This window comes from Octopus sinensis, linkage group LG14, assembly GCF_006345805.1.
Source record: "Octopus sinensis linkage group LG14, ASM634580v1, whole genome shotgun sequence".
Classification (NCBI taxonomy): domain Eukaryota; kingdom Metazoa; phylum Mollusca; class Cephalopoda; order Octopoda; family Octopodidae; genus Octopus; species Octopus sinensis.
Window position 1 is genome coordinate 60,963,299 of NC_043010.1, and position 26,621 is coordinate 60,989,919.

Here is a 26,621-nt window from a genome sequence, read left to right on the forward strand (position 1 = left end):
TTATGTTCAACAGACACAGATCTCATCAGTTGAAAACTTGCTAATGACATTCCAATGTACCCTTAGACAAGGCACTTCATTCTACTTAATCCATTTAAGCTAAATACTGAAAGTAGCCAACACTCCCATTTTGTATTTGAGTTGTTTGCATTATTATTATTATTATTATTATCTTCTGATGGCTACAGCAATCTGCTTGCCTCAGTAATAGGTGACCAGCCCTCTATTTGGATGAAGGAGATTCTACTAGTGAATATATCTACATGTACACTACGAGTAAACCATGACCACACTGTCAGGAAGGAAATGGATTGTCTAACGACTAAAAATGACGGATGTATAACAAGAAAACAATTCTACAGCAAACTGACTGATCAATGAAATCTTCATTATTAAATTAAGCTTGATATTCAGGACAAAGGTAGGTTCTTTTACCCTTCTAACCCTTTCATAGCCATATTTTTAATGAAGTATACCTGTATGTTTCAATTCATCTGGAAAATATTCAAGATGGAATGGTTTGATAAAATAGTTACCTTTATCGTTATTAAGCAGGTGTTTGGAACATAAAATGTTTAATACAAAATTAAAACAGGTAAATATGTATCCTTTAATATGGAGTGGGTTTGTATCATAGAAAGGGCAATTTCAGGTTGGTATGAAAAGGGTTAAAAGATGAAGAAAAGAAAGACATTAAGGAAGCTACAAACGGCTAATTACGTGGACTACAAATACCAGAATGGTTGGATGAGGTGAAAAGTATTTCAAAAATAATGATTTTACAGCTTAATCAGTTCTAGAAAGCAATTAGATCTGATTGTCATTTGGTATGAAATACAAAGGAAAAGAAAAGTCTGGTGAAGATTACTGCCCTAAATGCTGTTAAATCTAGCAATGTTAATCCAATTACAATCCCAGTAGATTACACACAGTCAATCTACATGTTAGTTTTCTGTTGCCTAGATACTCGACCATTTGGTTTCTTACAGACATAAATACTTGGTGACCGCCGGAAGGTGATCAATATGTTTCATCGACAACGAGATAGCAGTGTTGTTGTTCTGATTTTCTTTGTGCGTTTTGGAGTGACGTCGAAGGGAATCCTGCCGGGAGAATCTCTGCAAGCAAACCTCACACGCGTAGGGTTTCTCTCCGGAATGAGTGCGACTGTGAATCTGAAGTTTATTTCGCTGTGCAAATGTTTTGTAACAGATTTCACACTGAAATGGCTTCTCCCCCGTGTGGGTCCTCTGATGAACTTGCAGGGTGTCTTTGCGAGCAAATTTTTTCAAGCAGATTTCGCAGTGAAACCTCTTCTCCCCCGTGTGCATTCGCTGGTGTATTTTTAAATAATCTCGATGGGCAAACTGCTTCAGGCACATGGCACACTGGTAGGGTTTCTCACCTGTATGGGTTCTTTTGTGTTTCTCAAGAGCATTTCTTTGAAAAAAAGATTTCGGGCATGCATCGCAATGAAATGGTTTAACACCTGTATGAATTCGAGTATGAATTTGAAGCTTGTCTTTTTGTGAAAACTGCTTTAAACAAATCTGACACTGGAATGGCTTCTCTCCGGTATGGACACGCTTATGAATCTCGAGAGTATCACGGCGTGTGAACATTTTATCGCAAACGTCACAGTTATATTTCTTTTGCCGTACATGTGTCCCACGGTGTACTTGAAGTTTATCTCGCTTAGCAAAGTCCTTACCACAGACATCACAGTGGAAAGGTTTCTCCCCGGTATGTGTCCGGCGATGGATTACCAAAGTATCTTTACGTGCAAACTTCTGGATACAAATGTCACACTGATAGGGTTTTTCCCCGCTGTGAGAACGCTTGTGGATTCTTAGGTAATCCTTGTTTGTAAAAGGTTCCTGGCAAATATCACATTGGTAAAGTCTTGCAACAGCCATATGGACCCTTTTATGGGACTGAAGATATTGCTTCTGTGTAAAACTTTTGGGGCAAATATCGCATTTGTAGAGATATGGCACTAAGTGGGTTCGCTGATGGAGCTGTAGGTGAGCTTTGTTAGCAAAGCTACTGGAACATAAACTACATTTGTACAACTGACCCTCAGATTCGGTTTTGTTATGAAGTCTTCGATGGATCCGTAAGTAATATTTCTGCGCAAATTTCTTGAAGCAAACTTCACATTCAAACGGTTTCTCTCCACTGTGTCTCAATTGGTGGATTTGTAATGTGTCCCTGCGAGCAAATCTTTGCAAGCAGAAATCACATTCAAAGGGTCTTTCGCCAGTGTGTTTCCTCCGGTGTATAATCAAGTAGTGTCTCTGAGCAAAGGCTTCCTGGCAGATTTCACACTGGAAGGGCTTCAGACCTAAATGAGACCGCTTATGGATCTGTAAAGTGTCTCTACGAGCAAACTGCTTTGAACACATGTCGCAATGGTAGGGCCTCTCACCTGTGTGAGTACGTCGATGCATTTCTAAAATATATTTCTGAACAAAGTGTTTGCCACAAAAATCACAAAAATACCTTTCTCCAAGATGTGTGGCAATTTTTGAAGAATGGTTCTCATTATTCCCCTGGGTCAACATTACAGGCGAGTCTTTCTTCTGGCCCGTTAGGATATCATTGGTATCAATTGTCTGGAATTTATTGCTGTTACTGGGCCCAGTCATGGTAGTGTTGCTTGGTTTTGCAATCGAGGAAAGATAATATTGCAAATGCTTAGAATCGGCATCAGGAGGAAACACCAGTTCCCCTGTGTGTGGCAGTTTCACAGATGCTCTGACCCCTGCTGCCATTGGTAGTTCTGGGTCATACAGATTACTTAAGCAATAAGACTTTTCACTAATAAACACAGATCATTTAGGGGTCTGTCAATTGGTATCACTTAAAGGTATCCCTAATTTAACCTGACACTCTCTTACACTAACACAAAAAAGGGCCCCTTTCTTGCAATTTTTCAAAATCAAAATAATGTTTGTGTTCTTTTATACCTCATTAAATATTTCCAGATCCCTAAAAGAAACTTTTTTCAGTTATAAATAAATCATAAAACTCCGAGAGTTTCTACAGAAGTCTCAACCAAGACTTTAAACTAAAACATCAATGAACAGCAACAGTAAAACACCACTTGGCTACAACAACGACAACAACAACGACAACAACAACAGCAACAAAGTCTAAGGTGTACAAGTAGTAGTAGTAGTAGTAGTAGTAGTAGTAGTAGTAGTTATAGAAGTAGAAAGACTGTTCTCAGTGTTCACAATAAGACCTCAGTGGAGTCATAACCAGATGATGATAGTCTTATAGTAAGCATTCAGTTACGTTCAGTATTCTTCAACAGGGATCAATGGTGAGGCTTAAAATCATGAAAAGAAACACGGTTTCACTTGATTCCGGTTCTTCACCACAAACTGCCAACGTTAAGTTCTGGGGTGAAAAGAAACAAGTTTTCTGAAAAAGAAGAAAGAAAGAGAAGTGTTATGGTGAAGTTGTTGAGAATAAAAAAGGATCAACCGTTTGGCATTCAGATTGCTCTGGCAAATGTAAAACTTATTTCAGTCACACTATTTTCAATGAATCATGCATTGTTCAATGGTGGATTTGTATATTTTTAGAATGACATTATAGGGTAGGTCTGAGAGGTTAGATCTGATCAATTTTAACATAAAATGGGTAGGATATTTGGGCCAGATTAAATGTTAAAAGGTTATTTCCATTATTTACATTTGATGGCTATTTGTCCTCATCTTGTTGGCTGATATACCCTCCAGCCTTTATCAGGTGTCTTAGGGAAATTTTGAACCTGGGTTCTCATTCCTAAGGTATTTTTCAATGTTGTATTTTTCAATGTTATTATTATTATTATATTATCATTATTATTATTATTATCATTATCATTATCATTATTCAGGTCACTGCCTGGAATCGAACTTGAAATCTTGTGCTCTTAACCACTACACCATATGCCTGTAGGCAATTATGAAGTGAATTTTAGGGCTCATAAATCTAATATTCTCCTATCCTTTCTTAATACCGGTTCCCATATGCTGCTCATATCAGCACTCGGTCTGCTTAGGAGGTTGTTGTGTCCTAGCATATGTGCTGCTTCTTTTAGCTTTCGTAATTTTTTTTGAAAATACGAAAGCTAAAAGAAGCAGCACCTGATGAAAGCTGGAGGGTATATCAGCCGAAACGTGTTAACAACAAACAAGATGAGGACAAATATCCATCAAATGTAAATAATGCAAATAATGTACATAATTCCTCATCTCTTAAACTGTGTTAAAGTGTTAAATTTATAGATGGGTAGTGGTGGTGGTGGTGTATCTAAATGGGTGGAGATGTATGGAGTCAATGGAATCTTCTGTTGTGCATGACTGCTTCTTATTTTACTAAACTCTGAAGTGCTGAAAAATAAAACTGACGTTAGCAGGATTTGAACTCAAAGGGGTATATGGAGTTGTTCTCAAACACACTGCACCCTTTTACCTCTAGGTGACACATTGTCTTTTCAGGTTGTCTTGTCCACTGCTACTACTATGGTAGACTCTGCTAGTTTTACACCACCCTTCAACTCTCTCATCTCTCCTTCTGTCATCACCCATATTGAGTCCTCTACCCTAGGCCTCACACTAATCACTTTATTCAGTCTAGTCTTCCCAGGATATCATCCCTCTCGAATTTTTTCCATGCCCATCTTTTAGCTACAGCTATAAACTTACAAATGTTCAAGAGGGACATCAACTGTGTTGATGTCACTGGTGTTGGTGGGGCCGTGAAGGCCAATGGTAAGGACCCTTTCTCTAGAACAATCAAAAAGAAAATTACCAGGTGTTTTTGTCTGACCAACCATTATCATCATTTAACATCTGTTGACTTGGACAGTTTGACAGGAGCTGGTCAGCTGGAGAGCTGCCTGGGACCCATGTCAGTTTTGGCTGGATGCCCTTCCTAATGCCAACCACTTTACAGAGTGGCACTGGGTGCTTTTACATGGCACTGGAATGGATGCTTTTTACGTGGCACCAACACCCACAAGCAGAAAGGTTAGGAATACTCAGCTGGAGACGGATGCAAAGACAGCCAGATTTACTTGACATGTCTTCTCAAACACAGCAAACTGCCAAAAGTCTTGGTCCCTCGTCATCCTCCGTGTGAGGCCCAAAACCTGCAGATCCTTTCTCCCCACTTTGTCTCACATCTTCCTGGATCTACCCCTACCACACATTCCCTCCGCAATTAGAGCTCGGCACTCTGCAATACACACACACACACACACAGTAGTATATATTTCTTTACTACCCACAAGGGGCTAAACACGGAGGGGACAAACAAGGACAGACAAAGGGATTAAGTCGATTATATCAACGCCAGTGTGTAACTGGTACTCAATTTATCGACCCCTAAAGGATGAAAGGCAAAGTCGACCTTGGCGGAATTTGAACTCAGAACGTAACGGCAGACGAAATACAGCTACGCATTTCACCCGGCGTGCTAACGATTCTGCCAGCTCGCCGCCTTTTATACACAATAGTATAATTCAAATGAAGCATTGTGTGATGGAGTTGTTAAAATTGGTTTAAAAGCCAAAGGACAGCAAAATGGAAATAAAGAATAGCAGACCAATATAGGCGCAGGAGTGGCTGTGTGGTAAGTAGCTTGCTAACCAACCACATGGTTCCGGGTTCAGTTCCACTGCGTGGCATCTTGGGCAAGTGTCTTCTGCTATAGCCCCGGGCCGACCAATGCCTTGTGAGTGGATTTGGTAGACGGAAACTGAAAGAAGCCTGTCGTATATATGTATATATATATATGTATGTGTGTCTGTGTTTATCCCCCTAGCATTGCCTGACAACCAATGCTGGTGTGTTTACGTCCCCGTCACTTAGCGGTTCGGCAAAAGAGACCGATAGAATAAGTACTGGGCTTACAAAGAATAAGTTCCGGGGTTAATTTGCTCGACTAAAGGCGGTGCTCCAGCATGGCCACAGTCAAATGACTGAAACAAGTAAAAGAGTAAAAGAGAGAGAGACCTATCAAAGGGAAAACAACAGTTTACATTTTACTCTGTCTTTCAGTATTTGTGGGTTAAAACAAGGAAATGGAGGTTGATGACAAGCTGGTACTTTTTGATTTTTGCAGCATGCACTGAACGATGCAATTGTTATCATAGCCAATCAGCTTCACACAGGATTCTTTTTATAAACGAACCTTCTTAATCTTCAAATGACCAAAGCTCCATTCTGTTACCCTGAGGGTAGCAATAGAGTCTTGGGTGAGGCCTTTCTCCAGATAATTTCTACACTGCTCTGTCTAGGTGGGTGTTCCTTAATGAGGGTATGGTTTTCAGACAGGGCTTCTGATGTGGGAACCATCACATTTATTGACAACTAATATTGCAGACTTGACCCAACAATCACTGGGCCATATTGTTGATTGGGTAATTAGCCATTGTATACACATTGTTCCTGTCTGCTGAACAATTCCCAAACAAGGAATTTCCTCAAAACGAGAGCAGAATCTATGACCCGTGTGTTCAGTCCCTCTTTGTAAATGACCCCTATGGTGATTGTAGAGTGAAATCCCTAACAAGGGAAGTATAGTAAGGACCCTACTCTTTTACTTGTTTCAGTCATTTGACTGTGACCGTGCTGGAGCACCGCCTTTAGTCAACCAAATTGACCCCAGAACTTATTCTTTGTAAGCCCAGTACTTATTCTATCGGTCTATTTTGCCGAACTGCTAAGTTACGGGGATGTAAACACACCAGCATTGGTTGTCAAGCAATGTTGGGGAGACAAACACAGACACACACACATATATATATACACATATATACGACGGGCTTCTTTCAGTTTCCATCTACCAAATCCACTCACAAGGCATTGGTCGGCCTGAGGCTATAGCAGACGACACTTGCCCAAGGTGCCACGCAGTGGGACTGAACCCGGAACCATGTGGATCGTAAGCAAGCTACTTACCACACAGCCACTCCTACGCCTAGGACTGAAGAAGTGTTGTGTCTTTTTAGATTTAGAATGGAAGTCCTTACTGCACAGGGGACGGAAATAGAGGAGAATAATGGATTTGGTATGGGAGGGGGGCAAGAGAATGACTGAGATAAGAGCAGGAGTAAGTCGTCTTATAGTATGAAGAGGTGGACAGGTGGATGTTGAATGAATGGAAGTGGCAAGTGGCAAGTGAGAATCGTTGGTGTAAGAGATGGCTTGTTGTTGCCTGATGAGAGAAGTGGTGATGATGCACTCATCAACCTTAGCAGCCATGCACATCAATGAATTTGGCAAATATTTAGGCTTCAATACAAAGAACGGAACCAAGTTGCATCCCTGTTATCTCACCTCACTTTGTCTTTATAGATTCTTAACTTAAGGTGGTGAACTGGCAGAACTGTTAGCACACGAGGCAAAATGCTTAGCAGCAGTTTGTCTGTCTTTACGTTCTGAGTTCAATTCCCACCAAGGTTGATTTGCCCTTCATCTTTTCAAAGTCGATAAAATAAGGTCCAGTCGAGCACTGGGGTCGATGTAATCAACTTACCCATTCCCCCGAACCTGCAGACTTTGTCCCCTAGGAAGGGCATCCAGCCATAGAAACACTGCCAGATCAGACTGGGCCTGATGCAGCCTTCTGGCTTCCCAGACCCCAGTTGAACCGTCCAACCCATGCTAGCATGGAAAGTGGACGCTAAATGATGATGATGATGATGATAATGATTAAAACCTTTCTTTTCTCTCAGATCAAGTGTGAGACACAACATGTCTGATTCCTTTTCTTTCCTGCAAAATACAAACTCTGGTTCTTTACATGTCATAATATGCAGACATGTGCGTGTGCATTTTACTTACAACACATGAAGGCGCATTGCCTAGTGGTTAGAGTGTTGCATTCACAATCACAAGACCATGGTTTCAATTCCCAGACTGGGCGGCATATTGTGTTGTTGAGCAAAACACTTCTTTTCAAGTTGCTCCAGTCTACTCAGCTGTCAAAGGGTCACCCTGCAATGGAGTAGCCTTCTGATCAGAGGGAATGTTGGCTTGCCTGCCCAGCAACCATGGGAACATCATTCAAAAGCTACAACAATGCAAGGAAGTACATTGTGACCAGTGATGCATAACAACATCCAAAAAGTCTGGCCGATGGAGTGATTGATATCCAACATGGCAATGAAACAAAAAAGTGTTAACACAGCAGCGATTTATTAATCACCCTAGATGCCAAGAATGTGTCACATATGCAAATTAGTCAAATGAATTTATAGGACCATGATGACGGGGGGGGGGAGACTAAATTAGACATTTTGCCATTTGTCACTGATAAACAGAAGATTCTTTGCTTTCCCTACCAAAATGAACCATTCCCAGTTCTGTGTTTCTTATTTTTTTTTAATCAGCTAAAGACTCATTATTGATGAAATCCCAACTGGGGACTGAAACCAGTCCAGCTGACCCCCCCCTCTTTTTTATGTCCAAAAACATATTTTAGATAAATACAGGTTGTTTATATTTGTCAATTATAGTTTTGGTCAGAGATTTAGATAGATTCTTTGGTGTGTGGACTTCACTGAAACAAAACATTGACTCACCTGAAATATCTGTGTGTGCGTGTGTGTAAAAATTGAAAAATATGTGCACTAATTTTGACGAAGCTCTGTGTGTGTGTGTGTATCTAATGTGCAAGCGACCTATATATGTGTGTGTATATGTATACATGTTCATAAATGACTGTTTGTGAAGATATATACACAACTACGAGAGTGACCGGAGAAAGAGGGTTTGCAGGGACAGAAATCACAGCAAATTGTTTGTTTCATAGATTAAAAGTACAAATTCATTACAAGACCATTTCATTAAAAGCTACACCATTGCACCCCCCCCCCCTTCTCACAATGGAGACTTCACAACGAAAATTTACATTCATTGTGAAGAACAATTCCCTTTTTTAAACGAGAACAGAGCCAAAAAAAATAACCATTTCCGTATGAAATAGCAAACAGATGCACCACACTTGATAAAAAGATAGATCTGTGTATATAAATGCATGCGTGCGTATATATATAGATATATAGAGATAGATATATACACACACACACATATATGTCTATGGAAGTGATGAAGCGTATGTGAGGAAATGCCCATGTCAACGTATATATACGAAGCTAATTTATACGGTTTGATATCAACTACACCCATTATATAAATAAATATATATATATAGATATATGTAGATATAGATATAAGTATATTGAACGATGAGGTTCGGGGGTAGGGGGAAAAGAGACTGTGAGATCGATATGTTATGCTTATGTCTGCTATTGTAAGAGAACTGGATCATATCTTCACATACATACATAGATATTACATATATATAGATAGAGATAGATATGTATGTATCTATATATATACCTACATGGTTTATTGTATTATTTATTAAAGCCGAAGCAGGAGAAAACAAGGGAGAGAGAGAGAGAGAGAGACAGACAGAGACAGGGAGAGAGAGAGAGAGATGTGGTACAGCAGTAATCGTTGTCTCTTTGCCGCGAAGGAGAGACCGAGACATACTCAAATGGAAAATAGAACAAGAAACGAAATATCAACTCACCTGAACCTTATCGGGTTTTGTTTTTTATTTTGCAGACCAGCTGTCGGGGGCTTTTATTAGTATCTTTGGAGAGATTTTCATTGATAATGTGTTATTATTTTTTTTTTTCAGACTGTGTTATTGTTATTGTGTAAGATATTAGGGGGACATTTTTCCCTCGTTGATTTATGCGGGAAAACACAAGCCCCGCCCTTCAACGAATTATGCATTACACACACAATCACTTAATTATTATTATTATTTTTTAAAATTTATTTAGTTTTTCGGCGTTTTTTTTTTCTCTCTCGCTATACGTATATATATATCGATATAGAATTATAGACTTCTGAGAAAAGATTACTAATAATAATAATAATGTAACCAATATATAAATACAATATAAAATATATAATAAAATAAATAAAAAATTGCCCCAAGCTGCCAGCTGTGGACACACAGACAGAATATATTAGAGAGAGAGAGAGAGAAAGTGAGAGGCGGTGATTTACCTAATTGTAACGTCTCTACAATTATTTCCTCAGAGATTTTGGCTTCCTTTTGTATTTATACTATTTAATGCTACTAAGAAACAAAAACAAAAAAGAAAGAAAGAAAAAGAACGATGCCAAAAAAACAAAACAACAAAAAAAAGGCGGCTATTTTCATACGATTCCTCTTAATAAATCTTCTGAATATCGAATTCTCTCCAGGTTTTACAATGAAATCTCAATTCGTTTCCCTTTAATTTCAATTATATTTATTTAAATATTCTTCTATAGAAATACATTAAAATCTTATTCATCATTATTATTATTATCATTATTATTACTATCATTATCATCATCATCATTATTATTATCATTATCATTATTATTATTATCATCATCATTATTATTATTATCATCATCATTATTATTATTATCATCATCATTATTATTATTATCATCATCATTATTATTATCATCATCATCATTATTATCATTATTATTATTATTATTATCATTATCATCATCATTATTATTATTATCATCATTATCATCATCATTATTATTATCATCATCATCATCATTATCATCATCATTATTATCATTATCATCATCATCATTATTATTACCATTATCATCATCATCATCATAATCATCATTATTATCATTATCATCATCATTATCATTATCATCATCATTATTATTATCATCATTATTATCATTATTATTATTATTATTTCAGTTTTTAAGAATAGCCAATTACATTAAAAACAGTCATTGTTTGATTCATTTTATGTCTTGAACGTAAATTTGTCTTTTCCTCCTGCCTAATTAGTTTTAATTAGCTTTTCAATACTCTGCTCCTTGTATTTAATATATTAATACTAATTTCGATATTGCTTTTCATGTTAATGGCAATTCTAGATAATTTTCTCTATGATTATGTTAAGTTTTCCAGCCAAATCGTGTACAATATTGTAAATATATAAAATTTTTTCAAAATCATTTCAACAAATATGGTGGACCTTATGCTTCACTGAAGAGGTAAATTAAGACCGAAACATGTCTGCAGTTGTTTCCCATACTTGTCAAAATTATTAGAATAATATTACCTCTCCCTCAGAGTGAAAGGCAGATTGTATGATACCTGTGTACCCACAGCTATGTTACGAAACAGTGAAACATGGGCTTTGACTACAAAAGACTTGTGAAGGCTTGAAAGAAATGAAGCTACCATTCTCTGCTGTAAGGGTAATGTCAGTGTGCATGCATGGGAACAGTGTAAATGATTTAAGAGGAAAACTGGGTATAAGGGGTATCTGAATAGTGTGTGTAAGAGAGAAGACTGCACTGGTTTGGCCATGTGATGCGTTTGGATGAGGACAGCTGCATAAAGAAGTTCTTTCTCGCCCTTTTAAAGCCTAGCCAGGCTCATGGGCCCGGTTTCCCGGTTTCAATGGCGTATTTGTGTTCCCCAGCTGGACAGGACGCCAGTCCATCGCAGCGTTACTCATTTTTGCTTGCTGAGTGAACTGGAGCAACGTGAAATGAAGTGTTTTGCTCAAGAACACAACACGTTGCCCAGTCCAGGAATCAAAACCACAATCTTACGATCATGATGCTGACACCCTAACCACTAAGCCACGCGCCTCCATGTGTAAAGAAGTGGAGGGAACCTGTGGAAGGGGTAGATCCAGGAAGATATGGGATGAAGTGATGAGAAAGGATTTTCGAATGCTGGGAGATGTGGTGATTTGCTGTACCTGGATAAGACATGTCAAGCTCAGTAAAATCGCTGTCTTTCCCACATACAGGCTGGTCCTTTCAGGTGTCGGTGCCTCATACAAAAGTGCCCATGCTGGTGTGGCATTGACGCACCTGTGCCGGGACTACATAAGCACCTAGAACACTCTCTTAAGTGGTTGGCATTAGGAAGGGCATCCAGCTGTAGAAACAAAGCTACAACAGACAGTTGGAGTCTGGACAGCTGACCCCTGCTGACCAGCTCCATGTCACACCTTCCAACCCATGCCAGCATGGAAAGCAGATGCTGAACAATCATGATGATCATGATGATGATGAGCTAATATTGTATTTTTTTCGTTGCATAAAAGTTTTTAATTAGAATCTGGATGCTCATTACATTAATTATGTTAGCAGTAAATTAAATGTTTAAGTAAAGGACGGTGAGCCAATACTAGATCGTCTGTTGTTGCTTGACCTGTGAAGAATAGCAGCTAATTTTCCCCTTGAATTAAACTATATGATCTTTAAAGAGAGGTACACATTGGATGAAGTACTCCTAGATATAATGATTACAGATGAAATTACTGGATGGACATGGTTGGAACACAATTGATCATGAATCTGCTCAGTCAAGGTTAAACAACGACGACAACAAGAATAGGTGGAAGAGCAAATAGCCCGCAAACAGGCTGACTTGTCTATGATAAATAAAGTCAAAGTTTGTTATGATGCCTCAATATGCCCCAAAAAATCTGTTTTAATGTTCAAGCTGGCCTACTTTGGCCTCTCACACCTACCCTACAATGCCATTCTAAAAATAAACAATGAAATTGTTGAAATCTTGAAGTTACAAGGTTAATGCAAAACAATGTGATTAAATAAGCATTACATTTAACAGAAATCTGAATGTTAAAGAGTAATCATGGCTTTCCATCGGTTATGATGACAAGGGTTCCAGTTGATCCGATCAACGGAACAGCCTGCTCGTGAAATTAATGTGCAAGTGGCCTGAGCACTCCACAGACATGTGTACCCTTAACGTAGTTCTCAGGGAGATTCAGCGTGACACAGAGTGTGACAAGGCTGGCCCTTTGAAATACAGGTACAACAGAAACAGGAAGAAAGAGTGAGAGAAAGTTGTGCTGAAAGTGTACAGCAGGGATCGCCACTACCCCCTGCCGGAGCCTCGTGGAGCTTTAGGTGTTTTCTCTCAATAAACACTCACAATGCCCGGTCTGGAAATCAAAACTGCAATCCTACGACCGCAAGTCTGCTGCCCTAACCACTGGGCCATTGTGCCTCCACTAAAGGGTAATATAGGAAAGATGGACAAACAATCATAAATATCCGATAAAGTCACTTGCAGAGTTTATTCAGTGCTCTTTAGGTTCCAATCTCATCAAAGTTAATTTGCCTTTCATCCTTCCAGAGTCCATAAAATAAAGCACAACAAAGAACCAAAATTTATTTATACTGGGGTCCTTCTTACCAACAGACATATAAAGCTCCCAACATTGCCTCGACCTTTATTCTCTAGAAAAACGCCGCCGCCGTGGAGATCTCATTCTTGCTCACAACATCATAAGCGGAAAGTGTAACCTCTCGAAAGAGCTGTTCTTCACTCCTGCTCCAGAGCGTCAGCTGCGGGGTCACTCCGAAAAGCTCTATCTGCGACGATTTCATCTCAATCAAAGGAGAGGGCTTTCTCCGTCCAGGTTGCGGATCCATGGAATAAGCTGCCGGATGAGATAGTGAAGATGCCGACAACCGCTCGGTTCAAAGTCTCCTTTGACCACAAGTTGCCTGAATTCTTTACATGAACATCACCCTGTACGTAACTCCATGTCCCCCTAAATGGCCTTGCTTTTTGCTTTTTGAGCCAAAAAATTAACTAACATCACTGTCTCTCTTCCATTACTGCCTCCTCCATTTGCCTGTCACTCTAATCAGTTTGTTTCTTCCTATCATACTCTCATCTACTTCACTGTTTTCCATCTCCTGTCATCGTTCTCTTTTCTTCATCCTCTCAGTCATGTTGCTCTGAACAGTTTTGTGAGAAACAAGGCAACCCCACTAGAGCTGGTAGCACAACAAAATGTGCCCAGCATCCTCTGTAAAATGATTGGCCAGCAAGAGGAGAGTGAAGACAATGTAGGGTTGAGAAAACCCTTAGTTTCGTTAAGGACAACATCCTCAGTGCTAGAAAGGGTATCAAGTCATAGAAACCAAGGTTAAATGGGAGATATGTCAAGACGTAGCCCTCCTAACCATCTGGAAGGGCAGCAACTCAGGATAAGGACTGACTTGGACAAGAAGAAGGAGAAGAAGAAGAAGAAGAAGAAGAAGGAGAAGGAGAAGAAGAAGAAGGAAAAGAAGAAGTGGAAGAAGAAGAGAAAGAAGAAGAAGAATTGGAAGAAGAAGAAGAAGAAGAAGGAAAAGAAGAAGAGGAAGAAAGAAGAAGAAGAGGAAGAAGAAGGAGAAGAAGAAAAGGAAGAAGAAGAAGAAGAAGGAAAAGGAGAAGAGAAGAAGAAGAAGAAAAGGAAGAAGAAGAAGAAGAAGAGGAAGAAAAAGAAGAGGAAGAAGAAGAAGAAGAAAAAGAAGAGGAAGAAGAAGAAGAAAAGGAAGAAGAAGAAGAAAGGAAAAGAAGAAGAGGAAGAAGAAAAGGAAGAAGTATGGTGGTGGTGGTGACGGTGTGGTGGTAGTGGTGATGATGGTGATGGTGGTGGTGGTGGTAGTGGTGATGGTGGGTTGTGTGGTAGTGGTAGTGGTGATGGTGGTCTATTATTAATGGTAATAATTTTAATCCAAGAATAAAACTTTTGGCATTTAAGATTAAACATTTGTCTCAGTTTTGACTTTGATCAGAAATTATAATTTCAGTTGGTGTTGTTTAGTCCTAGGTTACCTCCAGCCAAGACATTCCATCCATGCCTATCTTGCTATTCATTTTTTTTTCTTTCAAACAGCTAAATTAGAATACCTGCTTTTTTAAAGATGACAGGTTTTGATTTGAGATAAGTTTGGTTGCTATTTTTAGCAAGTCAAGTGACTGTGCAACCAAGCACACGTTCTCTCATTGTTGACAATCAGATATTTATCGATGTTTCCATTCACACTTGTGTCAAACGATGATTTACCATGAAACTTAAACATCCCTTTGTATCAATGTAATCTTAGTCTTTTATTATAATTTAGAAACACTCCAACCATGGCCATCACATCTTATTTTGAAATATACATCTAAAACTATATTATACAGTCTTTCCTCTTATAAGATGGTAGGATGAGAATTTAGGAAGATTTGGCTGCTATTTCTAGTAGGCCTAGTAATCACATAGAGCTTCCCTTTTCAGTTTGCAAGATCTTTGTGTTAGTATGATATAAAGTCTGCCTCAAACCCATAAAGGTTTTGTCACTACTGGGTTTCCATAGTTTCGGTTTCATTTGTTTACTCTTTTACTCTTTTACTTGTATCAGTCATTTGACTGCGGCCATGCTGGAGCACCGCCTTTAGTCGAGCAAATCGACCCCAGGACTTATTCTTTGTAAGCCCAGTATTTATTCTATCGGTCTCTTTTGCCAAACCGCTAAGTGACAGGGACGTAAACACACCAGCATCGGTTGTCAAGCAATGCTAGGGGGACAAACACAGACACACAAACATATACACACACACTTATATATATATACATATATATGACAGGCTTCTTTCAGTTTCCGTCTACCAAATCCACTCAGAAGGCATTGGTCGGCCCGAGGCTATAGTAGAAGACTCTTGCCCAAGGTGCCACGCAATGGGACTGAACCCGGAACCATGTGGTTGGTTAGAAGCTACTTACCACACAGCCACTCCTGCGCCTATTTGCTTGTTTACTTTAGCTATTAATTAAGAGAGGAATCAGTACCCTTGCCCCTTGACCCTTGACCCTTTAGCATCCAGATGACTGTCAAATGGGATGCTTACTTATTCACATTGTTTGGGATTTACCATGCATTATCTTTTCTGATGATGTGACTGTTTATTTTAAGAATGACTTTGTAGGATAAGTGTGAGAGGCTGGATCTGGCCAGTTTGAACATAAAACAAGGAATATCTGGGCCTGACATGGCTGGTTCCCAATTTTCAATGGAGAAGGTCAAGAGGCCAACCAAAGACAAGGTGATGAGATGATCCAACCTACGACCTAGAGAGAGCTTAATAGATGGCCACAACTGGCCAGAGAGAGAGACAGCGGCAGAAGGAGTTCAGGGACGGGTTCCTCCTTCAGTAGCAATGAAGCCCTGGATATTATTATAAAGCTGGTTTAAATGCTGAAGGGCTAAGGGGGTCCCTGAGATTTTTGGGAGGAAAGGAACGGGGGATGGATGAGGTATCCTCAAATCAGAAACCAGAACTGAATGTTTGCAGCAGAGAGGATTCTACTCCAGCCACTCAAAGTGTCAGGTGGTGGAGTTAAATCTACCACTCAGGTGAGACCAGAAAGGATTTGAACTCAGAACACCAAGGGCTGGGACAAATCCCATAAAGCATCTGGTCTGGTGCTTTTTTACAGCCCTTGTTAATCTACTACTTTGGATTGATGCCTTATTTTTATTGACCCTGCAAAGATGAAAGGAAAAGTCGATCTTGGCAAGGTTTGAACTCAGAACATAAATTTTTTAACAAATATGGTAAGACATAGAAAATTACTATTTTTAAATCTCACAATGAGAGATATTCAGCAACAGTACTTTGGAGTAAAGATTGTTTGCCAACATAACATGGCAGTCCTGGTTTAGGACGAATGTTGCTGTAATTTAGCCCCAGGAGACAGTCTCCAGTTGGCTATACAACCCGATCTGTGTCCTTATATTTTTGAACAAGGGAATCTAGTACCCCCACTCAGCTCAAAACAAAATCTATGTATCACGATTTCCGGGTTATTTCCCTTCATCAGCACAGAATAATTGTTTGGCAAGAGGTGACGCTGCCAAATTCCTGTTCCAAATATATAGTTTTCAAAGTGACAACTAGTCACTGATATATAAAATAGAAAATTAGTATTTGTAAATCTCTCAATGAGAGATATTCAGCAACAGTACTTTGGAGTGAAGAGTGTTTGCCATCATAACATGGCAGTCCTGGTTTAGGACAAATGTTGCTGTAATTTAACCCCAGGAGATATAGTCTCCAGCTGGCTATGTGACATGATCTGTGTCCTTATATTTTCGAACAAGGGAATCTCGCACCCCCACTCAGCTCAAAACAATATCTATGTATCGCGATTTCCGGGTTATTTCCCTTCATCGGCACAGAATAATTGTTTGGCAAGAGGTGACGCTGCCAAATTCCTGTTCGAAATGTATAGTTTTCAAAGTGACATTTCTGTCTGATTTTCTAATGATGCATTACATAAATATTTCTAATTAACTATTTGATGTTAATTGGATATTTAATGCTAGGTATTCAATGTTCACTACATTGAATTTATTAACTCTCACTTAACTATTGGTGTTTTATGCAGATGGCATCACTGAGTAGTTAACTTCAACGATTTGATTCTTTTTCTTCTTTAAATAACTAAATATGTGTAAGGGGTCCTGAAAAGTTGTTGCTGTTGTTTAGCTCCAAGTCAACCCTGATTAAGCAGATCCTTGTTTATGATAAAACTAGCAGTATCACCCGACGTTGCTCGGGTTTATAAGGGAAATAACTATATAAGCATTTTTAGAGAGTTACTTCCCTTATATAACCCGAGCAAAAATCATTAAAAATGCGGAAAAATGATGGTAAATTTTTTTTTGAATCGTAGACTCATCGTAGACGTGCGCTAATACCCAGAAGGGCTCGATATGAATGACGACTATAAGATACCCGCTTTTGGTTAAACTGCACCGCAAAATGTGGGAGTAGTTAGGAATCTAAATCGGAGGAGACAGAGTCTCACACACACAACTTAAATGTTATATCATCATCATCATCATCATATAAAGATATATCCAGAGCTACATTATCTTGCATTTACACCTCCTTCACTTTTTACATTAGTTGAGAGTGATTTAAGGGAGATTTGACAGTTATTTCTAATAGATCAACCAACCAGATTTGACTCCACCTGAAGGACTTTTAAAGAGAGGTGCTTACCTTTGATCACATAGCACGAAGGGAGCAAAAGGTAAATGCTCCCTTCAGCAATCCCTCAGTGTAGCAGAGGTGGCATTGTTAGATGATCTGGTACCAATCTCCAACAGATGGGAATGTAGAATAAAGTGTTCTGTCTATAAACACAAAATATACCTACAATAATTATAAAGTGACCACTTGTAACACCAGTTGTCCAATACAGTAATCCCTCAACTATCGCAGGTGTTACGTTCCAAAGCCTCCCACAAAAATAATTAAAACCTAAAGAAATATAAAAACCCATCGGCTGCAGAAACCCACGATACACTGAGGATTCCATGATATAAAATTACACATATTATCCAGAAAAATCTGCAAAGTACTGAGTGCTTGATAGGTGAACCATGATATGGCGAGAGATTACTGCATCTTCTCTACACAGACCCTAAGCTTGATAGCCATTAAGTCCCATTGTCCTATAAATAGGACACTATATTAATGAGAACATTAATTAAGCTACATCACATTGTCTCCGAGTATTTCCATTTCTACTTGATGTAAAGGAGTTTTAATAATTAGTTTTTTCATTTTAACCTATTTTCAATCATCTGTAAAAATTTAGAATTAATATTCAGAAATTTAAGTACTCTGGGACTTAATGGGTTAATACCCATATTTAGGGTATCCATTAGTAGAGGTGGATTGTATATCTACACACACACACACATACCTGCAAATATGGGCAGGATATTTTGAGGAAGACTGGCAGCTGTCCGTGTATACAGGTCGCCCCTCTCTGCCAAAGTGATGTTTATCAATGGGGAAGGTCACTGACTTGGACTGACACAGCTTGGCACCAGTGTTGTCGTAGACATTGTGGTTAGAAAACAAACAGTTGGAATAGATATTGCAAGGCCTCTTCTCCAACCCTCCTCCTCCTCACCACCACCACCACAACCACCACCATCATCATCATCATTTAGCATCCGTTTTCCATGCAGGCATGGGTAGGACAGTTTGACAGGAGGTGGCAAGTGAGAGGGCCACACCAAGCCCCAGGTGTTTGCTTTGACATGGCTTCTACAGCTGGATGCCCTTCCTCACAACTTCACAGAATGCACTGGGAACTGTTTACCTGGTGCCACCACAGACGCCTTTTGTGTGACACCAACATCAACAAGGGTCACCAGGTAACTTGCAAGACAAAGACTTCTCAGTTGAGAGAGGAACTGTGACAAGTGGGCCATGTGCCAGATGAGAGGTTGGGGTATGAGAGAGGCACAGGGCTAGTCGTTTTACCAACCTGAAATTGGATGAAAGGAAAAAGTTGACTTCAGTAAGAATTGAACCTGGAGCACACAAAGCCACAACACTTTAATGACTTTAACAATTCCCTATTAAAGGGTTTTAAGGGGAGGTGCTCAGCTCTTGGCTGTAAAAGAACAAACCATATCATGTGGCTGGTGTGACTGGATAAGAAGTTTTCAAGCACAAAAAAGTGGCTTCAGGTTCAATCCTGTTGCACAGCAGCTTTGTTAAGTGTCTTTTACATTATCCTAAGTCAACCAAAGCCTTGTGAGTGGAATTTGGTAGATAGAAACTATGATGAATCCTGTCAGAGAGAGAGAGAGACAATCCTGTTCTTGAGTGACAGACGTAATGTGCTGCCTGGATTAACCCCTGGCTCTTGGCTGTCTTTAAACAAGTCCAGTCATTCGCAATCTTTTAGGTCATGTCTAACATCTCCTTCTCAACATGGCTTCCTCCACCCTCTCCCTCCCACTAGTTTTGAAACCAGGGATTTGGAGTTGAAACAAAAAAACTTTGACTCCGACTCCAGCTCTTCTACTATTGGCACCTCCGACTCCTCTTTGTAATTAAGTGATTGGGGTTTATTTTACCAACTCCGACTCCAACTCCACAGCTCTGTTTGGAACCCTGAAAAGGGGTCGTGGATATTATCAAACCATTAAAATAAAAATTATGCGTGACGAGTGTTTCGTCAACTTGTATTACTGAGTTCAAACCCTATCATGACTGACCATAGCATGGACAGAGATGACATTTACAAGGCTGGCTGAAATAAAGTAGGAATTGTTGATATACTTTATCCTCTTACAAGAGATCACAGAATGCTCCTTCAGTGGGCAGGAGAGTTTTGCAGTGGACAAACTAGTTTTATGGGATGCAGAATAATCTGACAGTTTTGAGAAAGCTCTGAAAAGTAGCAATACCTGACCTCCTGACACTAGCATAGCTAGTATGCCACCCAGGGTGGCCCTTCCGTTTGCCTGCCCCAGACCCCACAAAAAGCACATACTGCCTACAGCAGACCCAATAGTGCTGCCTGGAGCAGACCACACCACCCTTGCTACACTAGTGCCTCCTGAGCATCCAACCAATGAACCGGACCCTTAAACTCACAACCACATTAGATATTTCTAAACATTTAAAATATTCTTGAGAAACTGGGGCCAGTTGTGAACTAAAGACCTGTGATACAGGAGTAAGGGCCAATGCAGTGGTGTAGTGGGGGTATTGGGTGCTCACCCGCTTCATTAAATCTAACACACCTTTGACTACAGCAAACACATGTCTATATTGTGGCCACCCTGCTCAGTCTACATATACCCTACTATTCCACTAACAGTCTGTGACATGAATTAAGGGTCAGTGGTACTAGGGCAACAGCCAGTGAGAAACTAAGGCCAATGCTTGTGAATGAGGGGTCATTGTAATGAACTTAGGTTCAGGGACATGTGAACTAATGGTCCATGATTATAGACCAAGGGTCAAAGATTGTGGACTAAGGGTCAGAATTAAGGGATTGAACCCTGTATGCATCCAGGAATAAACTGGAGTTCTGTTGGTTATGGTATCGAGAGTTCCAGCTGATCCGATCAATGGAACAGCCTGTTTGTGAAATTAAAAAGCAAGTGGTTGAGCACTCCACAGACATGCACACCTTTAATGTAGTTCTTAGGGAAATTCAGCACGACACAGAATGTGACAAGACTGGCCCTTTTGAAATATGGGTACAACTCATTTTTACCAGTTGAGTGACTTGGACCAACGTGAGATAAAGTGCCTTGCTCAAGGACCAAATGTGCTGCCAGAAATCAAATTCACATCCTTATGGTCATGAGCTGAATATCTGTTTCTTTATTACCCACAAGGGGCTAAACATAGAGGAGACAAACAGATTAAGTTGATTACATGACCCCAGTGCGTAACTGGTACTTAATTTATTGACCCCGAAAGGATGAAAGGTAAAGTCGACCTGGGCGGAATTTTAACTCAGAACGTAACGGCAGACAAAATACGGCTACGCATTTCGCCCGGCGTGCTAACGATTCTGCCAGCTCACCGCTGAGTATCTTAATCATTAAGCAACATGCCTTCACCTGGAATAAGATGCACTGTGAAGGTGGGAAGCAAAAAGTGGGGAAAGGTGTTTAGTGCGAGGGGATTTGGTCAATGGTGGAATACTGAATATAAAAGGGAGCAATGGAAGAGAAAGGAAGTGAGGGGGTTGTTTTGTGAAGGTATGGCTGTCAGCCACATCAGTTTTCTTTGGATGCAGCCAAGAATGTTACGATTTGGCCACAGGTCAACTCCGATGAAAGGCATTCCATCTATGACCCACCCATCTTTTTAAGGCTTGTAGGAAATATCTTTTAATGTAAAATGTCACAAGACATTATTTCACCCAGGTACACATAGATACAGAAGCAAATGTGGGAGCTTCTGCATATCAACACAATCTGCTAGAAATAGCAGCCAAGTCTAGGAAAGGACAGGTTACATAATGTATTTCTATATACCTCTAAAAAGATGGGATGGTCATGGATGGCAAGCCTTTGATCATAGGTCTGTCAGTCTGGGTTGACCTGGACTAGAATAGCAATACCCAAACACACACCCATACACATAACATACAATGTGTTTCCATACATTTCACAAAGAACTGGTCAATCTAATTTAGAAGATCCCACAGCATGGCACCCAAGGTGCCATGCTGTGGGATCGAACTCAGAACTACAGAGTTGGAAATCACATGGATGTATTAATGCTAATAATCCTTTCTACTAGAAACAATGCCTGATATTTTGGGGGCGAAGGTGAATCGATTACATCGAACCCCAGTACTCAACTGGTACTTATTTTATCGGCCCCGAAAGGATGGGAGGCAAAGTCGACCTCGGCGGAATTTGAACTCAGAACGCCAAGACGGACGATAATCTTTCCTGCCATAGACACAAGGTCAGATATTTAGGAGGAAGGCGCTAGTCGATTACATTGACCCCAAATGATCAACTGGTACTTATTTTATCGGCCCCGAAAGGATGGGAGGCAAAGCAAACCTCAATAATTAACATTGATCGCAGAAATACGAAAAATAAACAAAGCATAAAAGAATTCTATGTGATACAATTTAATAATTCATGGTCTAACTCACATCAGCATGGTACGTGAACGTTAAGCGATGATGAAGAATTCAGAGATTAAATGTTATCAACACGATTCGTTACTTTGGCACAAATAAATCTTTAAAGAAAAGAGGAATGGGTCTGTGTAATGTGTGCTGCGGCTCTCTTGAACCCCTGAAACTTATTTCACAGCAACCTGTTGATCAGAGATTTATTACAATATCTCAGCAGCTGCACTCCAGCTTGTACAAATTTGCCTCAATATCTGCAAAATCCCAATTTATGATATACAACTTGTGTTATTAACCTATTTCCAAATAGCAGCTCGTTCTATCCATCAGCTCATTATCATGCAAGTGTGCGCCGATTCCCAGCCTTCCTTCCATCACATACTCCAACCTAATTTCACTTTACAACATTAACCAAAGCATTAAATAAATGCTAAAACGCGAAGAAAGATGAAGATATACAAGTTGTAACGATTTTCGTCCCAAGTAAATAATTAAACGGTGTGAATTAAAACCTAGGCGGGTCCAGTAATTAATTTTAAAAACATAATAAAGACATATTTTTGAAAGAATATTAAAAAAAAAATCTCTGGGAATTTGAATATTTCTATAAAATGTGATTATTATTGTAGATAATTAGATAACAGAAATGGTAGATATTTATTGCTGATTAGGTGTTATTTAGATAGTAAGGTGAGAGAATGTGAAGAGTAAAATGCGAGGATTATCTCAGAAGAATCCCTAAACCCCAAAAAGCTGACCTTTTCAGCTTTCTTTGTCTGGAAGAGAACAATAAGGGGAAACCGGTGTCAACGGTGTGGCTTCAACCATTTATACAAACCTCACTGGGATACCTTGGTTAATTATTTAGTTTATTAGTCATAAATTGCTTCGGAATAACCACGGAAATATATCTAAGTGCGATGTAGATGACTGAATTCGTTAATTAACGTTTGTTAATGAGATAATTAGGAGTGAATCGAGTCGTGGGTTGTCATTGCAGCGGTTGTCTCCCCTGTGTTTACATGGACGGCTTTCCTCGGTGATCTTCGAAAAACTTTGGTCTTCCCTCTCACAGGGAACACCTTCCGAAGCGACCGATTTCAAATATTACGGACAACATTTATGGTGCTTTCAGTGTTACAGCAAAATATTTCGCGAAAAAAGGTAAGCTACGGACCATTGCTATTGAAACAGTGTTTGAATGTAACGATAGATATCGCGGTTTATATAAATATATGTGTGTGTGTGTAGAACCAAGTGGAGATGTATATAGAGAGAGAGATGTGTGTATAGATACCTCTAGGAAGCCTTCCAGATCACATTGTCTGCATCCACATCAATTCCAAGTCCACTGGGAGATGTTGTTGGTGGTGTTTTCGAAGAATTTCGTTGGACGATCGGAGGAAAACAGAATAGAAGACAATTGTTATGGCTTTCCAACTAAATAGATCTGTTTCGTTTAAGGTCACAGTTACACATGTTTAGCTGCCTTTGTGTGATCAAAGAGCAAATGTGCGGGTTTCCTTACCGTTTCCTTTCAGAATAGCTCAACATTTTAGTTTGGTTCGTTAATTCCAAAGGAAAATCTTTCTCCAATTCTTTTGAATTCACGCTTACTTCCTCTCTCATTATCTCTCTCCCTCTCTCTTTCCCCCTTTATCACTCTCTATCTCTCTCCTCTACCTATCTTTCCTCACTCACTTTTCCATCCTCTCTCTCTCTCCCTTCCTTGCTATCTCCTCTCTATCTTTTTTGTTTTTCTCTCTCTCCTTTACTCTCCCTCGTCTCTCCTTTCGATTGCTTTCTCTCTCTCTCTCTCTCTCTTGCTATCTCTCCTCTCTTTCTCACTCCCTCGCTCTCCCCTCTCTCCACTGCTATCTCTCCTCTTTCTCTCCACCCTCTCTCACTCTTATGCTGTTTTTCTCCCCCTCTCTCTATATGTCTTCGTCTCTTTCCCTCCCCCTCTCTACTTTCTCCGATCTCAATTCGGAGGGAAACCAATTTTTAAAAAAATGACCTCATCCATACAAATAAGCCTCAACCACCGACAATCTATGGCTTTCCTTGTTGGATTCTTTTACTTTCGTTTCCACAAAAGCCATCAACACGTTTCTTTCATATATTATTTAATATTAAATGACAACATCGCTTCCAAATGCGCGGGCATTTGCCAACAGCCTCTCACTCACACCCTGGTCCACCTTTGTTATTGTTTAACCCGCACTTCGCCTTCATCGACCAGACCTTATCATTAAAGAAAATTCCACCCATGACCATCTCATCTGAGATTTCAGATATGCATCTAGGACTACATTATCCTATACGTCTTTACCATTAAAAAAAAATAGTTAGGGTGTGATTTTGAGGGAGATTTAGCTGCTATCTTTAGCAAGTCTGACGACCACAAATACAATCTACATACAAACCTATGAATTTGTGTTAAATCGCTTAAAATTGTGTCCAGATTGTCTCTGCATTGAAATTGCTGGTTTTTTAAAATTAAGTTTTAGTAAACTGAAAATCTGGAATCCTTTAAATCATTAAGTATTTCGGAATAGATGTCCCATTCTTCAGGGGCAGGGAAAAGAATGGTTTTATTTTCTTACACTTTTCTTTTAATATTCCTCTCTTTCATGCAATAGTAAATACGACCCTGGGAAGTATTTTTTCCGCTTAAATGAGAATAGTGTCTAACAGTCGGCATGATTGAATTTCTGTATTAAATTAAAGCATAGATTAGGATTTAAAACTATAGGCGAAAGTAAAGAATGCGTACACCCGGTGTTTAGGGTTAGGGTTTAGATTTAGGATTAGGGTTAGAGTGGTGTACATATTCTTTACCTCTGCCAAACTATAATAATGATTTCTTAATTTAGGCTTAATTTTTTTGTAGAAGGTGGGGGTAGTCGATTGTTCCAAGTACTCGACTGGTATTTTATAGTTCCCGAAGGAATGAAAAATAAGATTGAACTCAGAACATAGAGAAATTGAGGTAATGCCGCAAGACCCATTTTCCGACGTTCTAATATTTCTTCCAGAAAAGTTAGACAACAGAATCCGGGGAGGCTGACGTTTCGGGGCCTGTCTCTTAATCTGATTGTCTATAATATATGATAAATAGATTGGAAGATCGAAGGAAGTTTTTAAACATTTATGTTACTGTTTTTCTTTTGAGATTTTCTGTATTTTTTGCTTCGTTTAATTTTGAAAAATTTGGTAACATAACTGTCATTCTTTGGCTGGTATTTGGAACATAAATTAACGAAGAGTTTGGTGAAAAGTTTTAATTTAAATCACTAAATCACCTGAAAACGGTAAGTTTGTACCTTAGGACCAGAATCGGTCTTGGCATCAAAAGGAGAATTTCTTTTCTTTTTACTCTCTCAACAGAAGGAGCTGCCCTAAAATATCAGATGTCTCCACCCCATGCCATGATGAACTTCGTCGAAAATAAAAGTTTGGTTAGTTCTGGAATTCATTGGAATGGAGACAATGACAGCTTTGGGAGTTAATTAAACAGGTTGTTTGTCGTCGTGTGGTTAGTGACATTTAGAGATGGAATTGCCGGGGCAAGTCTCTTCAAATTCTGTCATTTTATTCACCAATCTGTTGAACAACAGAGCCTCTAAGTGGTTGGTGGAGCTGGTAGAAATAGCAGCCATATCTCCCTCAAATTACACCCTATAATCTTGAGAAAAGAAATAAAGGTTTTCATTGAATAATGTAACCCTAAGTTCAAGGTGTCTGCAAAACAGAAATGGTGGTGATAGTCACGGCTGGAATGCTTTTTGATCATACGTTTGTTTATTCGCGGTTGACCTGGGGTTAAACAGCAGTAACAAGAAGTGATTGTTATCTGACTAATCAGAATTTAGAACTAAACACTGACTTGTTGTTCATAGAATGGTGTCGGTGGTGGTGGTGGTGGTGGCGGGGTTGAGATGGTAGTGGTGTTAGTGGCGAAGGCGGTGGCGGCGACGTCTGGGAGACAACGTTGAAGACGTTGATCTAAACTTTTTAAGGCAAAATTTTTTTTGTTTAAGATGAGAAATGCAGGTTGCAAGAAGACAGGCATTTTCTTTGTGAATTTATATGATTTTCCACTGAGAAGTCCAATGGGGGGTGGTCTTGGAAGACCGGCAACAGAGAGCTTCACTAAATTACCACCAAGGGGCACACTGTTACCTGATGTTCCCATACAGATGCCACCTGTTTTTTTGTTTGGTTTTCATCTCAACTAATTACCTTGCCTCTCAAGTCTTTCTCG

General features: G+C 39.5%; 2 protein-coding genes across 3 annotated transcripts in view; one reads left to right on the forward strand and one right to left on the reverse strand.

The window, feature by feature from the left end:
* Positions 1 to 24,012, reverse strand: LOC115218833 (zinc finger protein 431-like). Of its 2 annotated transcripts, none has more exons than XM_029788777.2 (2): positions 23,652 to 24,012; positions 1 to 3,429 (listed from the first exon to the last, which is right to left on the reverse strand). In XM_029788777.2, exon 2 carries the CDS (start codon positions 2,772 to 2,774, stop codon positions 984 to 986), a length of 1,791 nt encoding a protein of 596 aa, XP_029644637.1. In that variant the 5' UTR covers positions 2,775 to 3,429; positions 23,652 to 24,012; the 3' UTR covers positions 1 to 983. The 2 variants fall into 2 exon arrangements, with proteins under 2 accessions (XP_029644637.1, XP_029644636.1); XM_029788776.2 differs by lacking the exon at positions 23,652 to 24,012 and adding an exon at positions 9,601 to 10,162.
* The window catches only part of LOC115218844 (B lymphocyte-induced maturation protein 1 homolog), a 9,094-nt gene continuing 5,552 nt past the window's right edge, over positions 23,080 to 26,621 (forward strand). The window contains exon 1 of the mRNA XM_029788791.2: positions 23,080 to 23,518. The gene's annotated coding sequence lies outside the window, so the exon portion shown is untranslated. The remainder of the gene's footprint in view (positions 23,519 to 26,621) is intronic.

Coding starts and splice junctions, on each gene's coding strand:
- LOC115218833 (XM_029788777.2), bottom strand. CDS start 2,774: ATGGCAGCAGGGGTCAGAGCATCTGTGAAACTGCCACACACAGGGGAA.